This window comes from Pristiophorus japonicus, chromosome 6 (genome assembly GCF_044704955.1).
Source record: "Pristiophorus japonicus isolate sPriJap1 chromosome 6, sPriJap1.hap1, whole genome shotgun sequence".
NCBI classification, from domain to species: domain Eukaryota; kingdom Metazoa; phylum Chordata; class Chondrichthyes; family Pristiophoridae; genus Pristiophorus; species Pristiophorus japonicus.
This window is the reverse complement of record NC_091982.1, coordinates 256,417,912-256,437,786: the sequence shown is the minus strand read 5'-3', so window position 1 is coordinate 256,437,786 and position 19,875 is coordinate 256,417,912. Positions and strand designations below refer to the sequence as shown.

Sequence of the window (19,875 nt, the reverse complement as noted above, 5' to 3'; positions counted from 1 at the left end):
TTAGTCCCTCCCCAGCCCTCGCTGCGCCGCTGTGTCCGCTCTGGCCGGCTGCTCGATGCCTGTCTCCATGGCGGCCAAGCGCAGGCAGGAGGAGAAGCACCTGAAGCTGCTGCGGGACATGACAACGCTCCTGCACAACAGGAAATGCTTCGACTGCGACCAGCGAGGCCCGACCTACGCCAACATGACCATCGGCTCCTTCGTCTGCACCTCCTGCAGCGGCATCCTGTGAGTATGCGAGCCCGGGGCGGCCGGGCCCTGCCCCTGCCCCTGCCCCTGCACCTGCACCCCCAGCATCAAACACAAAGCAAGGGAAGGGAGGGAGACTGTCCCGGGGAGAATAGGTGGAGGCTGACCGTCCCGGGGAGAATAGGTGGAGGCTGACCGTCCCGGGGAGAATAGGTGGAGGCTGACCGTCCCGGGGAGAATAGGTGGAGACTGTCCCGGGGAGAATAGGTGGAGACTGACCGTCCCGGGGAGAATAGGTGGAGACTGACCGTCCCGGGGAGAATAGGTGGAGACTGACCGTCCCGGGGAGAATAGGTGGAGACTGACCGTCCCGGGGAGAATAGGTGGAGACTGACCGTCCCGGGGAGAATAGGTGGAGACTGACCGTCCCGGGGAGAATAGGTGGAGACTGACCGTCCCGGGGAGAATAGGTGGAGACTGACCGTCCCGGGGAGAATAGGTGGAGACTGACCGTCCCGGGGAGAATAGGTGGAGACTGACCGTCCCGGGGAGAATAGGTGGAGACTGACCGTCCCGGGGAGAATAGGTGGAGACTGACCGTCCCGGGGAGAATAGGTGGAGACTGACCGTCCCGGGGAGAATAGGTGGAGACTGACCGTCCCGGGGAGAATAGGTGGAGACTGTCCCGGGGAGAATAGGTGGAGACTGACCGTCCTGGGGAGAATAGGTGGAGACTGACCGTCCCAGGGAGAATAGGTGGAGACTGACCGTCCCGGGGAGAATAGGTGGAGACTGACCGTCCCGGGGAGAATAGGTGGAGACTGACCGTCCCGGGGAGAATAGGTGGAGACTGTCCCGGGGAGAATAGGTGGAGACTGACCGTCCCGGGGAGAATAGGTGGAGACTGACCGTCACGGGGAGAATAGGTGGAGACTGACCGTCCCGGGGAGAATAGGTGGAGACTGTCCCGGGGAGAATAGGTGGAGGCCGACCGTCCCGGGGAGAATAGGTGGAGGCTGACCGTCCCGGGGAGAATAGGTGGAGACACCTACCGTCCCGGGGAGAATAGGTGGAGGCTGACCGTCCCGGGGAGAATAGGTGGAGGCCGACCGTCCCGGGGAGAATAGGTGGAGGCCGACCGTCCCGGGGAGAATAGGTGGAGGCCGACCGTCCCGGGGAGAATAGGTGGAGGCCGACCGTCCCGGGGAGAATAGGTGGAGGCCGACCGTCCCGGGGAGAATAGGTGGAGGCCGACCGTCCCGGGGAGAATAGGTGGAGACTGACCGTCCCGGGGAGAATAGGTGGAGGCCGACCGTCCCGGGGAGAATAGGTGGAGACCGTCCCGGGGAGAATAGGTGGAGGCCGACCGTCCCGGGGAGAATAGGTGGAGACCGTCCCGGGGAGAATAGGTGGAGACTCACAAACCCCACGCTCATCAGACAGTGGAGAGAGGGAGAGACTGAGCATCGCAGAAAGGGGCGATTGTCCCAAAAGAAAATAAAGACAAAACTTGGGAGGGTGAGACAACAAGCTGTTATGCTCAGGAAGAAGGGTAAAATAGACTCGCAGGACATTGTGGAGAGGGACTTGTGGTGGGCAAGACATTAGGTACACAAAGATAAGTCATTCTGCAGAGATCACAGAGGTGGGAGGGAATCTCACCCCATGATAAGAGAGAGAGGTAAACCACTTCACGGAGAATAGGGAGAGAAGGCATCCTGCAGACAAGGGAGTGATAGTCATCCTATAGAGTCAAGAATGAGAGCAAATCCATGCCATAGAGTTGAGAGGAATGTTGAGAGAGAGAGAGAGAGAGAGACTTGTCAGAGAACTAGACCAAGAAACCCTCGACATGAGGGAGAGAGATGGAGAAAAATACAGCACCCCTTGTGACTAAAGGAGAGAAAGGGTAAGCGACCAGCGCAGATACTGCAGATAATGAGGGGGAAATCTCATCTGGAGAACTGGAAATGTTTGGTGCTTGAACTAGTCTGCACTGCCAGAGGGGACACTTGACCACTGGCAGAACATAAAAGTAATGAGTGTGGGCAGCCTTTGATTTTCCAACCATTAACAGGAAATGCACATCACAGTCAGCATATGCAAGAGAAAAATGGCTCAATGTTTCATGTGATTAAAAACAGAAAATGCTGGAAATACTCAGCAAGTTAGGCAGCATCTGTGGAGAGAGAAACCGAATGAACAGGCTGGATCTTGCGGGGGGGGGTTAGTGGGCGCGATCGGTGGCGAGTTGGGTGCAAAAGTTTTTCCCCCCAGCGGGTTGAGACCCACAATTAACTTGCCGCCACGCGCCTTTCCCCGATGCCGGGTCTGTCAGCGCTGAGCAGACCCGAGAGACAGCAGCGGGAGACCCAGTTCAGGTCATTATGACCTTGTTTGGAGTTGATTAAGAACACATTTGAGCACACCGTTCAATTTTACATGCTCGCCCACGGCGTCCTTGCTACTGGGGATCACATCTGTGAAGCTGAGACGGGAGGTCAGTGGCCATTGAATCAGCTGTTGAGTTGGTAGTTCAAATGTAAAGTAAAAGCTCCCCGCGTTACAGAGATATCTTCCCTCCCCCACAAGCTCTTCCTCACTGCATTTCCCCAACAGATTCACCATGACACAAGTCTCCATCCAGTATGGCCTCATTACCTGTCTCACCATTAACAGATCGCTTCTGTCATCTCTACTTCACCTGCCATCCATTCCATCAGCTTGGATGCCCTTTATATACTCTCTCACCTTGGCCCTCAGAATTCCACCACGGTCAGCTGCCACACCAGCAGCACCAACAACAACACCAACTTTTCCGCAATCAACTGATGCTGAACAGGGCATCAGCATCCGAGCACATTGCTGTCCGGGAGGGCAGTGATGGCCTCATCATGGCCAGATTTACCTCACTTGATGCTGTACACCCTGGCTGCCACAAGATGCGCCAGGTTGGAACCACCCCACACCCACACCAACACCAGAAAGCACTCCGACAATGCCCAAGCCATTCCTTTCACTCTCATGACCATTGTGGGGGGGGGAGGGTACCGTTATGTCTCACTATTCACTGCAACTCACTAAACCATTGCCAAAGGTGCACTTAAATCTGTCCAAGAACGCAAAGGGTTGAAAATAAAGCTTTCAATGTTTGATACCACATTAACAGAAACTTTACATGAACATTGCATAAAACACCCAAGTGTGTTAGTTGGTATGATTGGACTCGGATGAAGGTGAGTGTGAGGGGTGGCTAGTGAGATGGGGAAGTGATAATGTAGATGGAGAAGGATGGGTGGGGGTGCAAGAAAAGTTGATGTGAGTAAGGATGTGCAGGAGTAGGGTAGAGAAGGCAGACTGATGGGGATATGATGAGAGGCACAGCAGGATGAGGTTGAGTGTGGCTTTGTACTAACTTGTCGTGATCTACTGAGATCATTGAAAGGTTTGTGGCACTGCACCCATGTCCTCCTGACCACATCCCTGATGTGTTCTCCTCTGCAATGTGCAACCAGGCTGTGTTATCTCCTGGGGAGGTCTCTTCCGCCCATGGGAAGGGAAGAGGACCTTCCCTGCGTGCTGTGACTCCCTCCATAAACATACGGAGGGAGTGATGGGAGAGCCTGGGTGCAGGCGTGCACCTCTGTGCAGTGCTTGTCAATGTTTGCAGCACCTCAGTGCTGTAGAATACTGACAGCACAAATGTCAAAAGAAAGTTGGCCATGGCCCCTGAAAGGAAACCGTCTGATTGGCCGACAAACATGCTGGGCGGGCTTGACAAGCCCAATCAGGGGAAATTAATTTCAGAGGCCGGGATGGAGACAGCACCGGGGTCGGGACCCACCGAGGTCAGCAAAATCACGGCATGCGTTTCAGATCGATGATGAAAGGTCATTGGCTTGAAATTATAACTCTCTTTCTCTCTCCACAGATGCTGCATTGTCTGTTTTTTTTTAAATTCCAGATTTCCAGCCTCTGCGGTATTTTGCTTTTGTATTAATGTTTCAAGTGGGCTCCTTGGGAACTGGTACGAGAACCCCTTTATAGGAGTTGACCGAAAGGAAGGGAACAAGAATAAATTGGAAAAGAATTTGCATTTATTTAGTGCCTTTCGCAACCTCGAATTGTCCCAGAGTGCTTCACAGCGAATTAATTACTCTGTTGTAGGTAGTAGTTATGAGTACAGACACAGACGGCGTATGAGTTGCATCTGCTGTAGTTGCATTAAAAAGTGTATGAGGAAAGAATGCCAAAAGTGTGGCTGATGGAAGAGTGAATGAAGCTATTGCAGAGGCAAAGCTCCTGCCAGGGAGCAGAGGGAGAAAGGGAACATGTGCTTGTTGCTGATAGTGGAAATGATAATCTGCTGGATTGGAGCTCAAGAGGAAAGAGAAGAGAAGAGAAGAGAAGAGAGAAGAGACACAAGTCATGGGGAGAATGTGTTCAAGGGCCACCTTGATCACAGACTGAGAATATGCTTATCCGAGGAAAAAGTACATTTTAAAACTTCTGGTCCAGAAAATAAATTCTGTTGAAGGTAGAATACAACAGGAGAAAATGAGAGTGAGGCATTAGGTTTTTACAGGAAGAAGGTGGCTAGGAAGCAGTCTGAGCCATGGGAGGCTGTAGGCTCGTGGAAATTCTGATTTCTGCAGGATGCCTACGACCAGAATTACAGAGACCAGACCTGTCTTAATTTGCGTTTCAATTTCAGTGGTTGTGCTCTTCCCCTAATAGCAATGTATCCATTTATTGTGAAGCTGTTTCCAATCTGACCAAGAAAATGTTATTAAAAAAATAACTTTACGCATGCTGATTGCTTTTAATGTGAATCTGCACTGGTGGATAATTTGCCTGGTGTAATATCTAGGGAAGGTGCTTGGGATCGTTGTGTATGTTTGACTTTTATTGTTTAAGCTAGTCCCGTCAGAAACCAAAAAGCATGCCTCTGTTTGGAGGAACGCAAGAACTGAACTGACTAAAACAGGACTTCTATTTTTATGAGTTCTGTCACAAGCTATCTAGAAATATTTTATATTTAATTGTCAAATGTGGGCCGGCAGTAAAAAATAAAGTGGCCTCAATGAATATAAAGACTTACAAAATAGGCTCATAATTAACTCTCCAAAAAAAAGTGACAACCATTCAGACAAATTCTGTTCCATCTACCCAATCAATTCCTTTCAAAATCCTAAAGAACCTGAATCAAATCCCCTTAACCTTCTATATTCCAGGGAACACAAGCCTAGTTTGTGTGAGATCTCCACATAATCTAACCCTTGGAGCCCTGGTAACATTCTGATGACTCTCTGCTGCACTCCTTCCAAGGCCAATATGTCCTTTCTAAGCTGCGGTGTCCAGGACTCTGTAGATGTAGTCTAGCTAGTGCTTTGTATAACTGTAGTCAACAGCCCCCCCCCACCCCAGCTCTCCGGCCCCGCTCCCCGGTCCCCCCAACCCATTGTATTCTAGCCTTCTACTTTAGAAAAGCTAACATTCCATTAGCCTTTTGATTTTTTTGTATGGGTATCAGTTGAGTCTGAGGGTGAGGCGAGCTTTATAGTGGAGCCTATAGCCTGTGCCTCGCCTTGTGTGTGATGTGCCTCAGTGGAATGCAATAACAAAACCATGGTAACATTGACGCTGATTGAATCAATTTAGTTATTTTTAATTCTCGTTCTGTAATTTTTAAAGTATTTCTTGTCTGGATGTTGGCGTCGCTGGTAATGCCGGCATTTATTATCCATCCCCTCTTGATCTGAAAAGGTGCTGGTGAGTTGCAGTTCGTGTTGGTAGTGGGTTGATACAACTGAGTGGCGTACTAGGCCACTTCAGTGGGCAGTTCCGAGTCAGCCACATTTGGGTGAGATTGGAGTCACGTACAGGCCAGACCAGATAAGGATGGTAGGTTTCCTTCCTTCACGGTCACTTTTGAACCAATTGGGCTTTTACATTAATCCAACCGTTTCATGGTCACTTTTACTGATGGAATGTGACAGGGGAAAGATGTACAGCAACAGTGTATTTCTTTGGAGGAGCAATAAATATTAAATGATACGCCTGAGTTTTGTCAAATAGGCTGGGGGGGGGGGGGGGTGGAGGGAGGAAAGAGAGTTTATCCCTTGTGTATGAGGCAGTATTTGAAATTGTCTCCTAGAGCGAAAAGGAAAATCTTCTGACCCACTCCCCTCCCCCTAATTCTGACAGGAAATTATACCCTATCTCTGAGATGGGGGAGAGAAATGATTGATAGAGGGAACTATTCTGTCTTGTAAAACCTAATAAGATGCCCGCAGATGGAAGGTGTAATTTATCCATTAACTTAAGTTATTTAAAAGTCTCTGGAAGCATAAAAGTGCACAACCTATAATGGCTGAAAATATCAATTTTTTAAAATCTCTAGACGAGGGTTAAATCCGCCACATCGAGTCAAGTCAATCTCCATGACCACCTTCACACAGCAAGAAATTGAGTTTCTGCAAAAACATGGTAATGAGGTAAGTGTGATTGAGAACTTGTTTGAATGTATTTTTTTTGTTTAATGTGGTGACACAAGATATTGTTGATTTTTATGGGCATGATTTCAGGATCTTTTATCTCTGACTTCAGGTTTGATTCTCTTGGATGAAACTCTATGGAAACCGGAATTCTCTTTTGGCAATCTGCAGAAACGTCCAGGCTCTTGCCCAAAAGATTATTTTGAGCTCTTCAGGTTTATTGATAAAGGATGGTGTCTGAGCTCAGTCCATTTGTGCTGACTACCTCAGATCTTGGAATGTTAACCCTGAGAAGGCTAGCAGATCCAGCAAAAATCTAGGCTCGCTCTAGGTTGACCATGTCGAAAAAGCTTCCAGCTCACGTACTGTTCCTCACCAAAGTGCCAATTAGTCACGTGAGCCTTGGCAGTGAGTACAGTCAAACTATTTACGTTTAGGGGTGCATCACAGCTAAGCACAGTCCTCTCCCACACATTCTTCAAGCAAAATGGTGATCAGGAGTGAGAACTCTGGCAATTTTATGCCTGCACCCCTTAATCCAGAGGGCCAAGTTTACTCTTACTGCCACTCTAGTTTAGGGGAAACTTAAACTAGGGGACACAGTCTCAGAATAAGGGGCCGCCCATTTAAAACTGAGGTGGGGAGGAATTCTCCCAGAGGGTTGTAAATCTGTGGAATTCTCTGCCCCAGAGAGCTGTGGAGACTGTCATTGAATATATTTAAGGCTGGGATAGACAGATTTTTGAGCGATAAGGGAATAAAGGGTTATGGAGAGCGGGCGGGGAAGTGGAGCTGAGTCCATGATCAGATCAGCCATGATCTCATCGAATGGCAGAGCAGGCTCGAGGGGCCAAATGGTCTACTCCTGCTCCTATTTCTTATGTTCTGGCTCAGATGAACCTGGAAGCCTCCTGAAAAGTCCTTGGTAGTCTGTCGTATCCAGCAAAGACGTTGATGTGCGAATCATCAATGGCATGTGTCTTCAAGTGGCTGGACAGGCCAATTCTGGATGCACATAGTCTCTTGCATGTCGGACAAGGGGAGTTCGATGTGCCTGATGCTGACAGTACTGCCACCTGATGTCGTCTATCTCTAGTGTCCCGCAGGCGTTGACATCGGCTTTCTTCGAAGGTCTGGCAGACAGTCCTCATGAGGGTTTGCCACTGGATTTTATTAGCTGCTGTATTCTCAGGGTCCTTTGGTCGGATGCCACAGTACTGGAGGTTAGCCTCGATGCAATCTTTGTAGCGCTTGCGGGGGCGCCCCTGGTTGTCTTCGACCTTCACAGAGCTCGCCGTGAAGAAGCTGACGAGGGATCCTTGAATCATCCATGCGGATGACATGTCCAGTGCACCGGAACTGGGCTCGCATGATCATCACCTCGATGCTAGTTGAATGTGCTCTCTCCAGAACCTCAAAGTTTGACACCTGGTCTTGCCAGCGTATGTGGAGTATAGATCTGAGACTGCGCATATGGAAAGCTTCCAACTTTTTGATGTGACGCCTGTAGGGTGCCCAGGTCTTGCATCCATAAAGGAGAGATGAGAGAACGACTGCTCTATACACCAACAGTTTAGTTGACAGTCGGATGTGGTGGTAACTCAACACCTTAGTGCGCAAGTGACCAAGTGCCTGGCTGGCTTTACAGATCCTTGCATCAATCTCCTTGTCCAAGGACCCATCACTTGATATGGTGCTGCCAAGGTACTTGAAGCTGTCCACTGACTTTAGTTGTATACTGCAGATGAAGACTGTGGGAGCAAGTGCTGTGGTGCCAGGGGCAGGCTGATAGAGAACCTCGGTTTTACTAAGGCTGATAGTTAGGCCAAACAATTCAGTTGCCTTAGCAAATTTGCTGAGTATGAGTTGTAGGTCACTCTCCTTGTGTGCCATGAGGGTGCAGTCGTCAGCAAAGAGTGCCTCTCGGATGAGTCGTTTCCGTACTTTGGTCCTTGCAGCAAGGCGGCGGAGGTCGAACAGTGAACCATCTAATCGATATTTCAGGTAGACCCCAAACTCCAAGTCTTTTATGGCATAGTTCAAGACTCAGGTAAAGAACAGGTTGAACAGAACTGGAGCGAGTACACAACCTTGTTTCACTCCATTTGAGATGGCAAATGGGGCCGTGGTTGTGTGTCTGAGAGCACTCCTGAAATGTATGACCCACCTATTTGCTAAGTAAACTCTTTGAACCAACTCTACTCTAACCTCGGGGGGGGAGGGGGGGGAATACATCACGGTGGGGGGGGGAATACATCGCGGTGGGGGGGGGGGGAATACATCGCGGGGGGGGGGGGGAAGATATTGTTTAAATGCATCGCATACCTTTCTGAGCCACCTAGATCACACTGTCCATATTGGAGTTGGAAGCCAAATCCAGAATTGGCACTGAATAGCTGAAAGATGGCTCCCAATTGGAATTTTCAACTTCCAGTTGAAGTCTATGAAATTTCACTTTGGAGTTGCAACCACTGTAGTTTTCTTGCATCAAAGTGAGGCGTGCTGATGCTGATTATTTGGGAGTAGGATTGTGCTCAGCAAAGATATATTGTCAAAACTAGGGCAGAAATGAAAGCTATTGCAAAATAGAAAGGGACCAAGATGTATATTATCATAAAATGTTCTTTCTCCTCTGCCTTCAGTAATCATGTTCATGTTAATGTTTTTTCCTTCTTCTCCCTCATATGTGAATGCTAGGATCTTAGTTTGGCCCACCATTGAGATGATGCATGCATTGTTTGGGAGCCAATATTTTTAAAACCTTGGCATGTTCCATGTGCTTTAGGAATGGCTAAAAATTGCAGGGGGTCAAATCCGAATGACAAAATTTCACTTGTTACCTTCATTGATGTTCACACTAACTCCCACCAGAAGATTGGGAGTTTGAATTCCCTGGTTCTTTTGTAGCTGACATCCGAGCCCTTACTTTGTTTGCATAGTTGGGATTGCTGTACATTACTACTAGTGACATTTTAGGAGTTGTCAACTTGAAAAATAAACCTGAGAGATTGCTGGGTGTAGTGTTACAGCTCTGACCTTATCCCTTGCCTGCAAATTTTGATTCAGATATAGGGCTTAAAAAATGCTGTTTACGTGTTTTGAGACTGATTCTTGGTAGTAAATTGGTAAATTTCAGATTATGGTTATATATTTCAGGTAGAAAACACAAAGCAGTGACTCTGTGAAATACCAGTACAATGCCTACAGCTAGCTAGTTGAACAGCTCAAAGCTCAGTGAAGTTTCAAAACTATTTTTATAATGTTCATATACAGCAATTGTTCTTGCTCGATCTAAATGTCTTCTACACCCTCCCTTTCATCCCCATCCCTCTCCCCAGACAGATTTGATCTTAATCTTTTACCTGTGACATTACCACAGAGTATCAGGGCGTCAAACCTTTTCTTTGTGGTCTGTACTGTAGAGTCTTGGACCCAATCCACAAGTCCAATCCACCTGGTGCTCTGATTTATCCAGCTCTCTCTTAGGCAATCCCTCGGAGTCGAGGATTTATCCAGCAATGAGCCAACAGCACTCTGAGCAGCAGGTCAGGCAGCAGCTGTGGAGAGAGAAACCAAGTTAAAGTTTCAGGTCTGTGACCTTTCTTCAGAACTGGAAAAAGTTGGAGATGCAACAGGTTTTAAGCAAGCACAGAGGCAAGGAAGGAAAGAACAAAAGGGAAGGTCTGTGATAGGGTGGATGGTAGGAGTGATTAAATGGCAAAAGGGGATGGTAATGGGACAAGAAAAAAAACAGAAGACTAGATCTAGACCCATCTTTTGTTTCTTTGTTGATGATTCTGCCATCTCCATTTACACCCTATTTAGACTCCTCTTTTGTTTCTTAACTTGTCCCATTACCATCTCCTTTTGCCTTGCATCATCATCCCTTTTGTCTCTTAATCTCTTCTGCCTTCCACTCTATCACAGACCTTCCCTTGTGTGTTCTTTCCTCCCCTCCCCTGCCCCTACACTTGCTTGAAAACCTGTTACGTCTCTAACTTTTTCCAGTTCTAACGAAGGGTCATCGACCTGAAACGTTAAATCTGTTTCTCTCTCCTCAGATGCTGCCTGACCTGCTGAATATTTCTAGCCTTTTCTGTTTTTATTTCAGATTTTCAGCATCTGCAGTATTTTGCTTTAACAACATAAGAAATAGGATTAGGCCATTCGGCCCTTCGAGCCTGCTCCGCCATTAAACAATATCGTGGCTGATCTTCTACCTCGGCTCCACATTCCTGCACTATTCCCCATATCCCTTAATTCCCTTCGTTCCCAAAAATTTATCGACCTCTGTCTTGAATATACTCAACAACTGAGCATCCACAGCGCTCCGTGGTAGAGAATTCCAAAGATTCACAACTCTTTGAGTGAAGGAATTTCTCCTCATCTCAGTCCTAAATGGCCGACCCCTTATTCTGAGACTATGACCCCTGGTTCTAGATTCCCCAGCCTGGGGAAGCATTTCCCCAGCAATTAAACCTGTCACGTCCCTTAAGAATTTTACATGTTTCAATGAGATCACCAGAAGTCCAGAACCAGGGGTCACAGTCTGAGGATAAGGGGTAAGCCATTTAGGACCGAGATGAGGAGAAACTTCTTCACCCAGAGAGTGGTGAACCTGTGGAATTCTCTACCACAGAAAGTAGTTGAGGCCAATTCACTAAATATATTCAAAAGGGAGTTAGATGAAGTCCTTACTACTCGGGGGATCAAGGGGTATGGCGAAAAAGCAGGAAGGGGGTACTGAAGTTTCATGTTCAGCCATGAACTCATTGAATGGCGGTGCAGGCTAGAAGGGCTGAATGGCCTGCTCCTGCACCTATTTTCTATGTTTCTATGTTTCTATGTTTCATTCTTCTAAACTCTAGGGAATATAGGCCTTGTCTACCCAATCTCTCTTCATGAGACAATCCCCTTTAGCACTAGGAACAGCCCTTTTCAAACCTCCCCACCCTCAAAAATTTGAACAGGGCAAATCAGCAAATAAATATTATAAACACAAATAGAACTTAGGCGCGTGGGCTTTGGCGGGGATGAGGGAGACGCAGTTTGTTAAATTGCGGCATAAGAACATAAGAAATAGGAGCAGGAGTAGGTCTCTCGAGCCTGCTCCGCCATTTAATATCATGGCTGATCTGATCATGGACTCAGCGCCATTTCCCTGCCTGCTGCCCATAAAGTTTTATTCCCTTATCGCTCAAAAATCTGTCTATCTCCACCTTAAATATATTCAATGACCCAGCCTCCACAGCTCTCTGAGGCAGAGAATTCCATAGATTTACAACCATCTGAGAGAAGAAATTCCTCCTCCAGTTTTAAATGGGCGGCCCCTTATTCTGAGACTGTGTTCCCTCCTTTTAGTTTCCCCTATGAGTGGAAATATCCTCTCTGCATCCACCTTGTCGAGCCCCCTCATTATCTTATGTTTCAATAAGATCACGCCTCATTCTTCTGAACTCCAATGAGTATAGGTCCAACCTACTCAACCTATCTTCATGTCAACCCCTTCATCTCCGGAATCAACCCAGTGGACCTTCTCTGGACAGCCTCTAATGCAAGTATATCCTTTCTTAAATACGGAGACCAAAACTGTACGCAGTACTCTCAGTGTGGCCTCACCAATACCCTGTACAGTTGTAGCAGGATTTCTCTGCTTTTATACTCTATCCCCCTTGCAATAAAGGCCAATATTCCATTTGCCTTCCTGATTACTTGCGGTATCTGCATACTAACTTTTTGTGTTTCATGCACAAGGACCCCCAGGTCTCTCTCTACTGCAGCACTTTGCAATTTTTCTCCATTTAAATTAGAATTTGCTTTTCTATTTTTTTCTGCCAAAGTGGATAACCTCACATTTTGCCACATTATACTCCATCTGCCAAATGTTTGCCCAGTCACTTAGCCTGTCTATATCCCTTTGCAGATTTTTTTGTGTCCTCACAATTTGTTTTCCCACCCATCTTTGTATCATCAGCAAACATGGCACTTGGTCCCTTCATACAAGTCATTAATATAGATTGTAAATAGTTGAGGCCCCAGCACCGATCCCTGCGGCAACCCACTAGTTACTGTTTGCCAACTGGAAAATGACCCGTTTTTCCCAATTCTCTTCTCTGTTAGTTAGCCAATCCTCTATCCATGCTAATATATTACCCCCAACCCCGTGAACTTTTATTTTGTACAGTAACCTTTTATGTGGCACCTTATCAAATGCTTTCCGGAAATCCAAATACACCACATCCACGGGTTCCCTCTTATCCCACCCTGCTTGTTACATCCTCAAAGAATTCCAGCAAATTTGTGAAACTTTTTAGTATCTTCTATCGATAGACCGATACAAAATATTTGCATGCACAACCTTTTACTGCTCATTCCTGGAGTACAATGTATTTCATCATCTTGTCTCATTCCCTCATGGAGCACGTCATAGCTTGTGACCTTGTACCGCTCAGCTTCAGTCTAAGAGTGGCTTGTGTATCACATCTAGTACCATTTGCCTTTGAATATCCTGTAAGTGAGCCGCACTATAGATCTTACTGAATACTGCGTTGTACACTTTTGTACCAATCCACATTGGAGCGTACGTTATCCTCTGCTCCAGTGCCATTGTTTTGTGTGTCCATGCCATAGTAGCAGAATCCAAAGTCAGTCTTGCATAATTAGTTTATATCTGTAAAGTATTCATCCATACTACTTTTTACAATCCTGTTTTATTGATCTTGTTAAAGTTACATTCACCATTTTAGGGATGTGCTTGAAATAGGTTTTGTTTTGGTACCAGGTGAAATATTAATGAAGAGTAGTGAGGAGAACGAGGCAGAGGGTCTGTAGAACACTGAAAACTGTGCTCCAGAATGAATGCAGTAGAAACGACAGAAAATGTTAGTATGTGGCAACAATCGATACAGGTCTCTGCAGATCAAACTTGGCAAGAATTGAAGATCACAGATTAAAAATGGATCTGCTCTGAGCATGAAAACTGTTTACTGTCAGCAAAATTATAAATAAGTTGAATCATGAATGTATAGCTACAGTTTCCTGAATGTTATCTTGTACTGTCTCCTTCACAATCAATATCTCTTTTTTGAGAAGCTTATATTGACCAGGAGGGAGCTAAGATTCCCCAAAGTCCATTTGAACTGTGCTCGGTTTAGAAATATATCCAGTTCCTTATTGAATCATTGACTCGAGTCTGCATTCACTGCATTATTTTGTTTTCTTCTGGTTCAACACAGAAGTTTTTGCAACATAAGCCAATAATTTACATTATAAGAACTTTTCTTAAGTCTCCCTCTACTTAAATGACTAAAACCTTAAGGAACCTATCCACCACACCCTGTTGTCGTTGGGCCATTTTCTCAATTGAATGTTGAATCTGTATCCTTTGACTGCCCACAACTCTGCACCTGTTTTCAGAACTGCCAAAATTCTATTCTATGCCAAATGTTTTATAAAGGTTTAGAGTATACCGAATCCTTGGAAGAGAAGCTACACATCAAGCAGAATAAAAGATTTGTAAATGCATTATTTAAAACCATTATAGTTTTTGTGTAAGCAGATTCACTGAGCATTGTTGAATGGCAGAAAGTGACTGGGGGCATGCTAGAATCCAGCCCTATTGCTAATGGGAAAAATTGTTTCATCATTTCTGGAGGATGATAGAGAAGTAAAATAACATTGATAGAAAGACTTGGATTTACATAGCGCCTTTCACAACCACTGGACGTCTCAAAGCATTTTTGGAATGTAGTCACTGTTACAATGTAGGAAGCGCGACAGCCAATTTGCGCACAAGCAAGCTCCCACAAACAGCAATGTGGTGATAACCAGATAATTGTTTTTTGTTATATTGATTGAGGGATAAATATTGGCCAGGACACTGGGGATAACTCCCATGCTCTTCATCCGAAAGACGGCACTTCCAACAGTGCAGCACTCCCTCAGCACTGCACTGGAGTGCCAGCCTAGATTTCTGTGCTCAAGTCCCTGGAGTGGGACTTAAACCCACAACCTTCTGATTCAGAGGTGAGAATGCTTACCCGCTGAACCTGATAATGAGACATGTTGACAGGTTAACAGTCTACTTTCCTGAAAAAGAATTCTTCCATTTGAATTTCTGATTTTTCTCTCTAACTCATCTGAAAAAATCATGGTCATTGTCTTTTGAGTGTGATTGATAAGAACAGATAATGCTGGACATAAACATCTCTGAAGAGAAAATACGTCAAGCTTGGCTCTGTGATAGTGCTCTTGTCTCTGAGTCAAAAGGTTGTGGATTCAAGCCCCACTCTAGAACTTGAGCATCAGCTTGAGGCTAATACTTCAGTGCCATACTGCATTTTGTATGAAACATTAAACCTGTTCATCTGAATGCAAGATTCATGGCACTAAAAGAGTGGGGAGTTCTACATGTCCTGGTCGCCACATATCCCTCAACCAACACCACCAAAAACAGATTAATTGTCCATTTATCTCCAGTCTGAATCAGTTCCTATGGACTGGAGGGTAGCTAATGTAACCCCACTTTTTAAAAAAGGAGTGAGCGAGAAAACAGGGAATTATAGACCGGTCAGCCTGACATCAGTGGTGGGGAAAATGTTGGAATCAATTATTAAAGATGTAATAGCAGCACATTTGGAAAGCAGTGACAGGATCGGTCCAAGTCAGCATGGATTTATGAAAGGGAAATCATGCTTGACAAATCTTCTAGAATTTTTTGAGGATGTAACTAGTAGAGTGGACAAGGGGGAGCCAGTGGATGTGGTGTATTTGGACTTTCAAAAGGCTTTTGACAAGGTCACACACAAGAAATTAGTGTGCAAAATTAAAGCACATGGTATTGGGGGTAATATACTGACGTGGATAGAGAACTGGTTGGCAAAGAGGAGGAATAAATGGGTCCTTTTCAGAATGGCAGGCAGTGACTTGTGGGGTGCCGCAAGGTTCAGTGCTGGGACCCCAGCTATTTACAATATACATTAATGATTTAGACGAAGGAATTGAATGTAATATCTCCAAGTTTGCAGATGACACTAAGCTGGGTGGCAGTATGAGCTGTGAGGATGTTGCTAAGAGGCTGCAGGGTGACTTGGAAAGGTTAGGTGAGTGGGCAAATACATGACAGATGTGGTATAATGTGGATAAATGTGAGGTTAGCCACTTTGGTGGTAAAAACAGAAAGGCAGATTATTATCTGAATGGTGACAGATTAGTAAAAGGGGAGGTGCAATGAGACCTGGGTGTCATGGTACATCAGTCATTAAAGTTGGCATACAGCTACTGCAGGCGGTGAAGAAGGCAAATGGCATGTTGGCCTTCATAACGAGAGAACTTGAGTATAGGAGCAGGGAGATCTTACTGCAGTTGTACAGGGCCTTGGTGAGGTCACACCTTGAATATTGTGTTCAGTTTTGGTCTCCGAATCTGAGGAAGGACATTCTCAGGCTATTGAGGGAGTGCAGCGAAGGTTCACCAGACTGATTCCAGGGATGACAGGACTGACATATGAAGAAAGATTGGATCGACTCTGCTTATATTCAGTGGAATTTAGAAGAATGAGAGGGAATCTCATAGAAACATATAAAATTCTGATGGGACTGGACAGGTTAGATGCAGGAAGAATGTTCCCGATGTTGGGGAAGTCCAGAACCAGAGGTCACAGTCTAAAGATAAGGGATAAGCCATTTATGACCAAGATGAGGAGAAACTTCTTCACTCAGAGTTGTGAGCATGTGGAATTCTCTACCACAGAAAGTTGTTGAGGCCAGTTCATTAGATATATTCAAAAGGGAGTTAATGTGGCCCTTACGGCTAAAGAGATCAAGGGGTATGGAAAGAAAGCAGGAATGGGGTACTGAAGTGCATGATCAGCCATAATATTGAATGGTGGTGCAGGCTCAAAAGGCCGAATGGCCTACTCCTGCACCTATTTTCTATGTTTCTATTCTCTTGCTGAGTGCAAAGTGGCTCTTGCATTTGTCTACATGATGACAATTGCTACACTTCAACAGTACTTAATTGGCTGTGACCCTCATCCATGCCTTTGTTACCTCTAGACTTGACTACTCTAACACACTCCTGGCTTGCTTCCCACATTTTTCCTATGCAAACTTGAGATCATCCAAAACTCCAGCAGCCCATGTGCTAACTCGCTCCAAGTCCCGCTCATCCATCGCCCCTGTGCTCGCTGACCTACATTGGCTCCTGGTTAAGCAACACTTCGATTTTCAAAATTCTCATCCTTGTTTCCAAATCCCTCCATGGCCTCACCCCTTCCTATCTCTGTAATTTCTTTCAGCCTCACAACCCCACGAGATGTTGGCATTCCTCAAATTCTGCCCTCTTGAGCATCCCTGATTATAATCGCTCCACCATTGGTGGACGTGCCTTCAGCTGCCTGGGCCCCAGGCTCTGGAACTCCCTCCCTAAACCTCTCCGCCTCTCTACCTGTCTTTCCTCCTTTAAGACGCTCCTTAAAATCTACCTCTTTGACCAAGCTTTTGGTCATCTGCTGTAATTTCTTCTTATATGGCTTATGTCAAATGTATTTATTTTGTCTTATATCACTACTGTGAAGCGCCTTGGGAAATTTTACTAAATTAAATGTGCTATATAAATCAAAGTTGTTGTTGTGAAGCTCTTGGGACAGTCTGAGGACATGAAAGATGCTATACAAATCCAAGTTTGTTTGTTCTTTAACATTTCAGGCGAGCAGACATTCTGTGTGTCTGCTTCTGTCTATAATCATTTGAGTCTACAGACTACTTAAGGGTTTGGAGATGTAATTTTGTATATTTAATTGATAAGTTGTATACAATTTGTAATTAATGCGGTGGAAGATCAACGGAGCTCTGGACTTTTGGCTACATCACTCACGTTCCATTATAAAGTCTGACCGGGACCCAGAATAACACTAACACTATACCTAGAAAGAGGTCTGCATCTCCTTGACAATTTCTCAACTTTCAAGTATAGAAACATAGAAAATAGGTGCAGGATTAGGCCATTCGGCCCTTCGAGCCTGCACCACCATTCAATAAGATCATGGCTGATCATTCTCTCAGTACCCCTTTCCTGCTTTCTCTCCATACCCCTTGATCCCCTTAGCCGTAAGGGCCATATCTAACTCCCTCTTGAATATATCCAATGAACTGGCATCAACAACTCTCTGCGGTAGGGAATTCCACAGGTTAACAACTCTCTGAGTGAAGAAGTTTCTCCTCATCTCAGTTCTAAATGGCTTACCTCTTATCCTAAGATTGTGTCCCCTGGTTCTGGACTTCCCCAACATCGGGAACATTCTACCCGCATCGAACCTGTCCAGTCCCATCAGAATCTTGTATGTTTCTGTGAGATCCCCTCTCATCCTTCTAAATTCCAATGTATAAAGGCCCACTTGATCCAGTCTTTCCTCATATGTCAGTCCTGCCATCCCAGGAATCAGTCTGGTGAACCTTTGCTGCACTCCCTCAATAGCAAGAATGTCCTTCCTCAGATTAGGAGACCAAAACTGTACACAATATTCCAGGTGAGGCCTCACCAAGGCCCTGTACAACTGCAGTAAGACCTCCCTGATCCTATACTCAAATCCCCTAGCTATGAAGGCCAACATACCATTTGCTGCCTTCACCACCTGCTGTACCTGCATGCCAACTTTCAAAGACTGATGAACCATGACACCCAGGTCTCGTTGCACCTCCCCTTTTCCTAATCTGCCATTCAGATAATATTCTGTCTTCGTGTTTTTGCCCCCAAAGTGGATAACCTCACATTTATCCACATTATACTGCATCTGCCATGCATTTGCCCACTCACCTAACCTGTCCAAGTCACCCTGCAGCCTCCTAGCGTCCTCCTCACAGCTCACACCTATGCTCAAAAACTTCCACTGTGAGCCAATCCCATTGGAACTATGTTCACTCCCCAATAAGTTCTTGCAAACACATCTCTAGCGTGTATGCCTCTAGATCAAAAGATGACATAGAAAGCCTTGGGCCTGAAAGTGAAAACTAGGTCACCAGTTAACTGAGGAGAAATTAAAGGAAGTGTGAAAACAGGCTCTTATGACTACCATCTGCAACAGAATGCTGGAGGGTCAGTTCAAGGTAATACATTGAACATACCACAGCCAACATCTGCTTTCCACCCTTCCCTGACCGGGGCGGTGGTGGGGGGAAATGTTGAAAGTTCTGTAGCCACAGTGATGCATTGCTGCACACATTGTTCTGGTTCTGCCCCCTGGCTAGTAATCCAAACTGCCCCAGGGGCGATGACAGGCTTTTCAGTCTCTGCAGAACAAGCTGGGTCTACTCATTGCAGAACAAATATCCCTTGGAAAACGCACACAGTATAGACTTGTCCCTCGGTATTCCTTCAATCATACACTGAATTCATAAAGTGTATGTACTTGTTAAGGAAATTGAAATTTTAAAAAAAAATCCACATTAGTACAGATGGCACAGCTGACTGCAAAGTTGATGCATTTCCCACTGCCTCCCTACTGTGGTGGAGTATAGTTCTCTCCTCAGCATTTGCCAGTCGGAAAGAGGGCTATATGGAACTTGGGAAATAAAAAAAATAATGTGGAACTTATTCCTGGATGCCCACATGAACCAAGCACCTTCCAGATGATTGTGGACTATTTTCCAAGAGAGGCAGACAAAGGCCACAATAGGCCAGTGCCCCAACCTTATAAGGCCCATTGCCATATTTGATTCTCTTCTCTTCTCTCCCCTCCCCCCCCCCCCACCCCACCCAGCAAAATCCCAGGAACTCTCAAGTTGTCCCCCCTCACATAGTGCACTATTTCAATTATGTGTACGAAGTACAGATTTCCCTAATGTATTCCTTTTAAGTACTACATGCCTAATTCTACAATGTACTTTTTTTCTTGAGGAAAATCGATTTATTAAAAAGAGTCGTAGCTATCAAAATATCTGTGCAGCTTTACCCCCTGACTGCAGTATATATAACCAGTTAAATTTGTTGACACATTCAGATGTTCTTCAGTTGCATGTCATTTGAATGTTAAATTTAGCATGCCTGAACTCTACCTTCAATAAAAAAAAATTAATTGCATTATATCCGAGAGCATGCAGCAGAACCCTTGTAGATTTTTCAATCCGTGTAAAGCTCTAATGCCCATTTGGTAACCCGCCGTGAGCTGGATGGAGGACTGCATCTGCCTCCC

The 19,875-nt window shown here is 45.7% G+C and overlaps 1 protein-coding gene across 3 annotated transcripts in view; it reads left to right on the top strand.

Annotated features, from left to right (window-relative positions):
• Positions 1-39: 39 nt before the first annotated feature.
• The window catches only part of agfg1a (ArfGAP with FG repeats 1a), an 85,610-nt gene continuing 65,774 nt past the window's right edge, over positions 40-19,875 (top strand). For all 3 annotated transcript variants that reach the window (XM_070883881.1, XM_070883880.1, XM_070883882.1), the window contains exons 1-2: positions 40-228; positions 6,593-6,686. In XM_070883881.1, the coding sequence (XP_070739982.1) occupies positions 56-228; positions 6,593-6,686 (267 nt within the window). In that variant the 5' untranslated portion in view covers positions 40-55. The remainder of the gene's footprint in view (positions 229-6,592; positions 6,687-19,875) is intronic.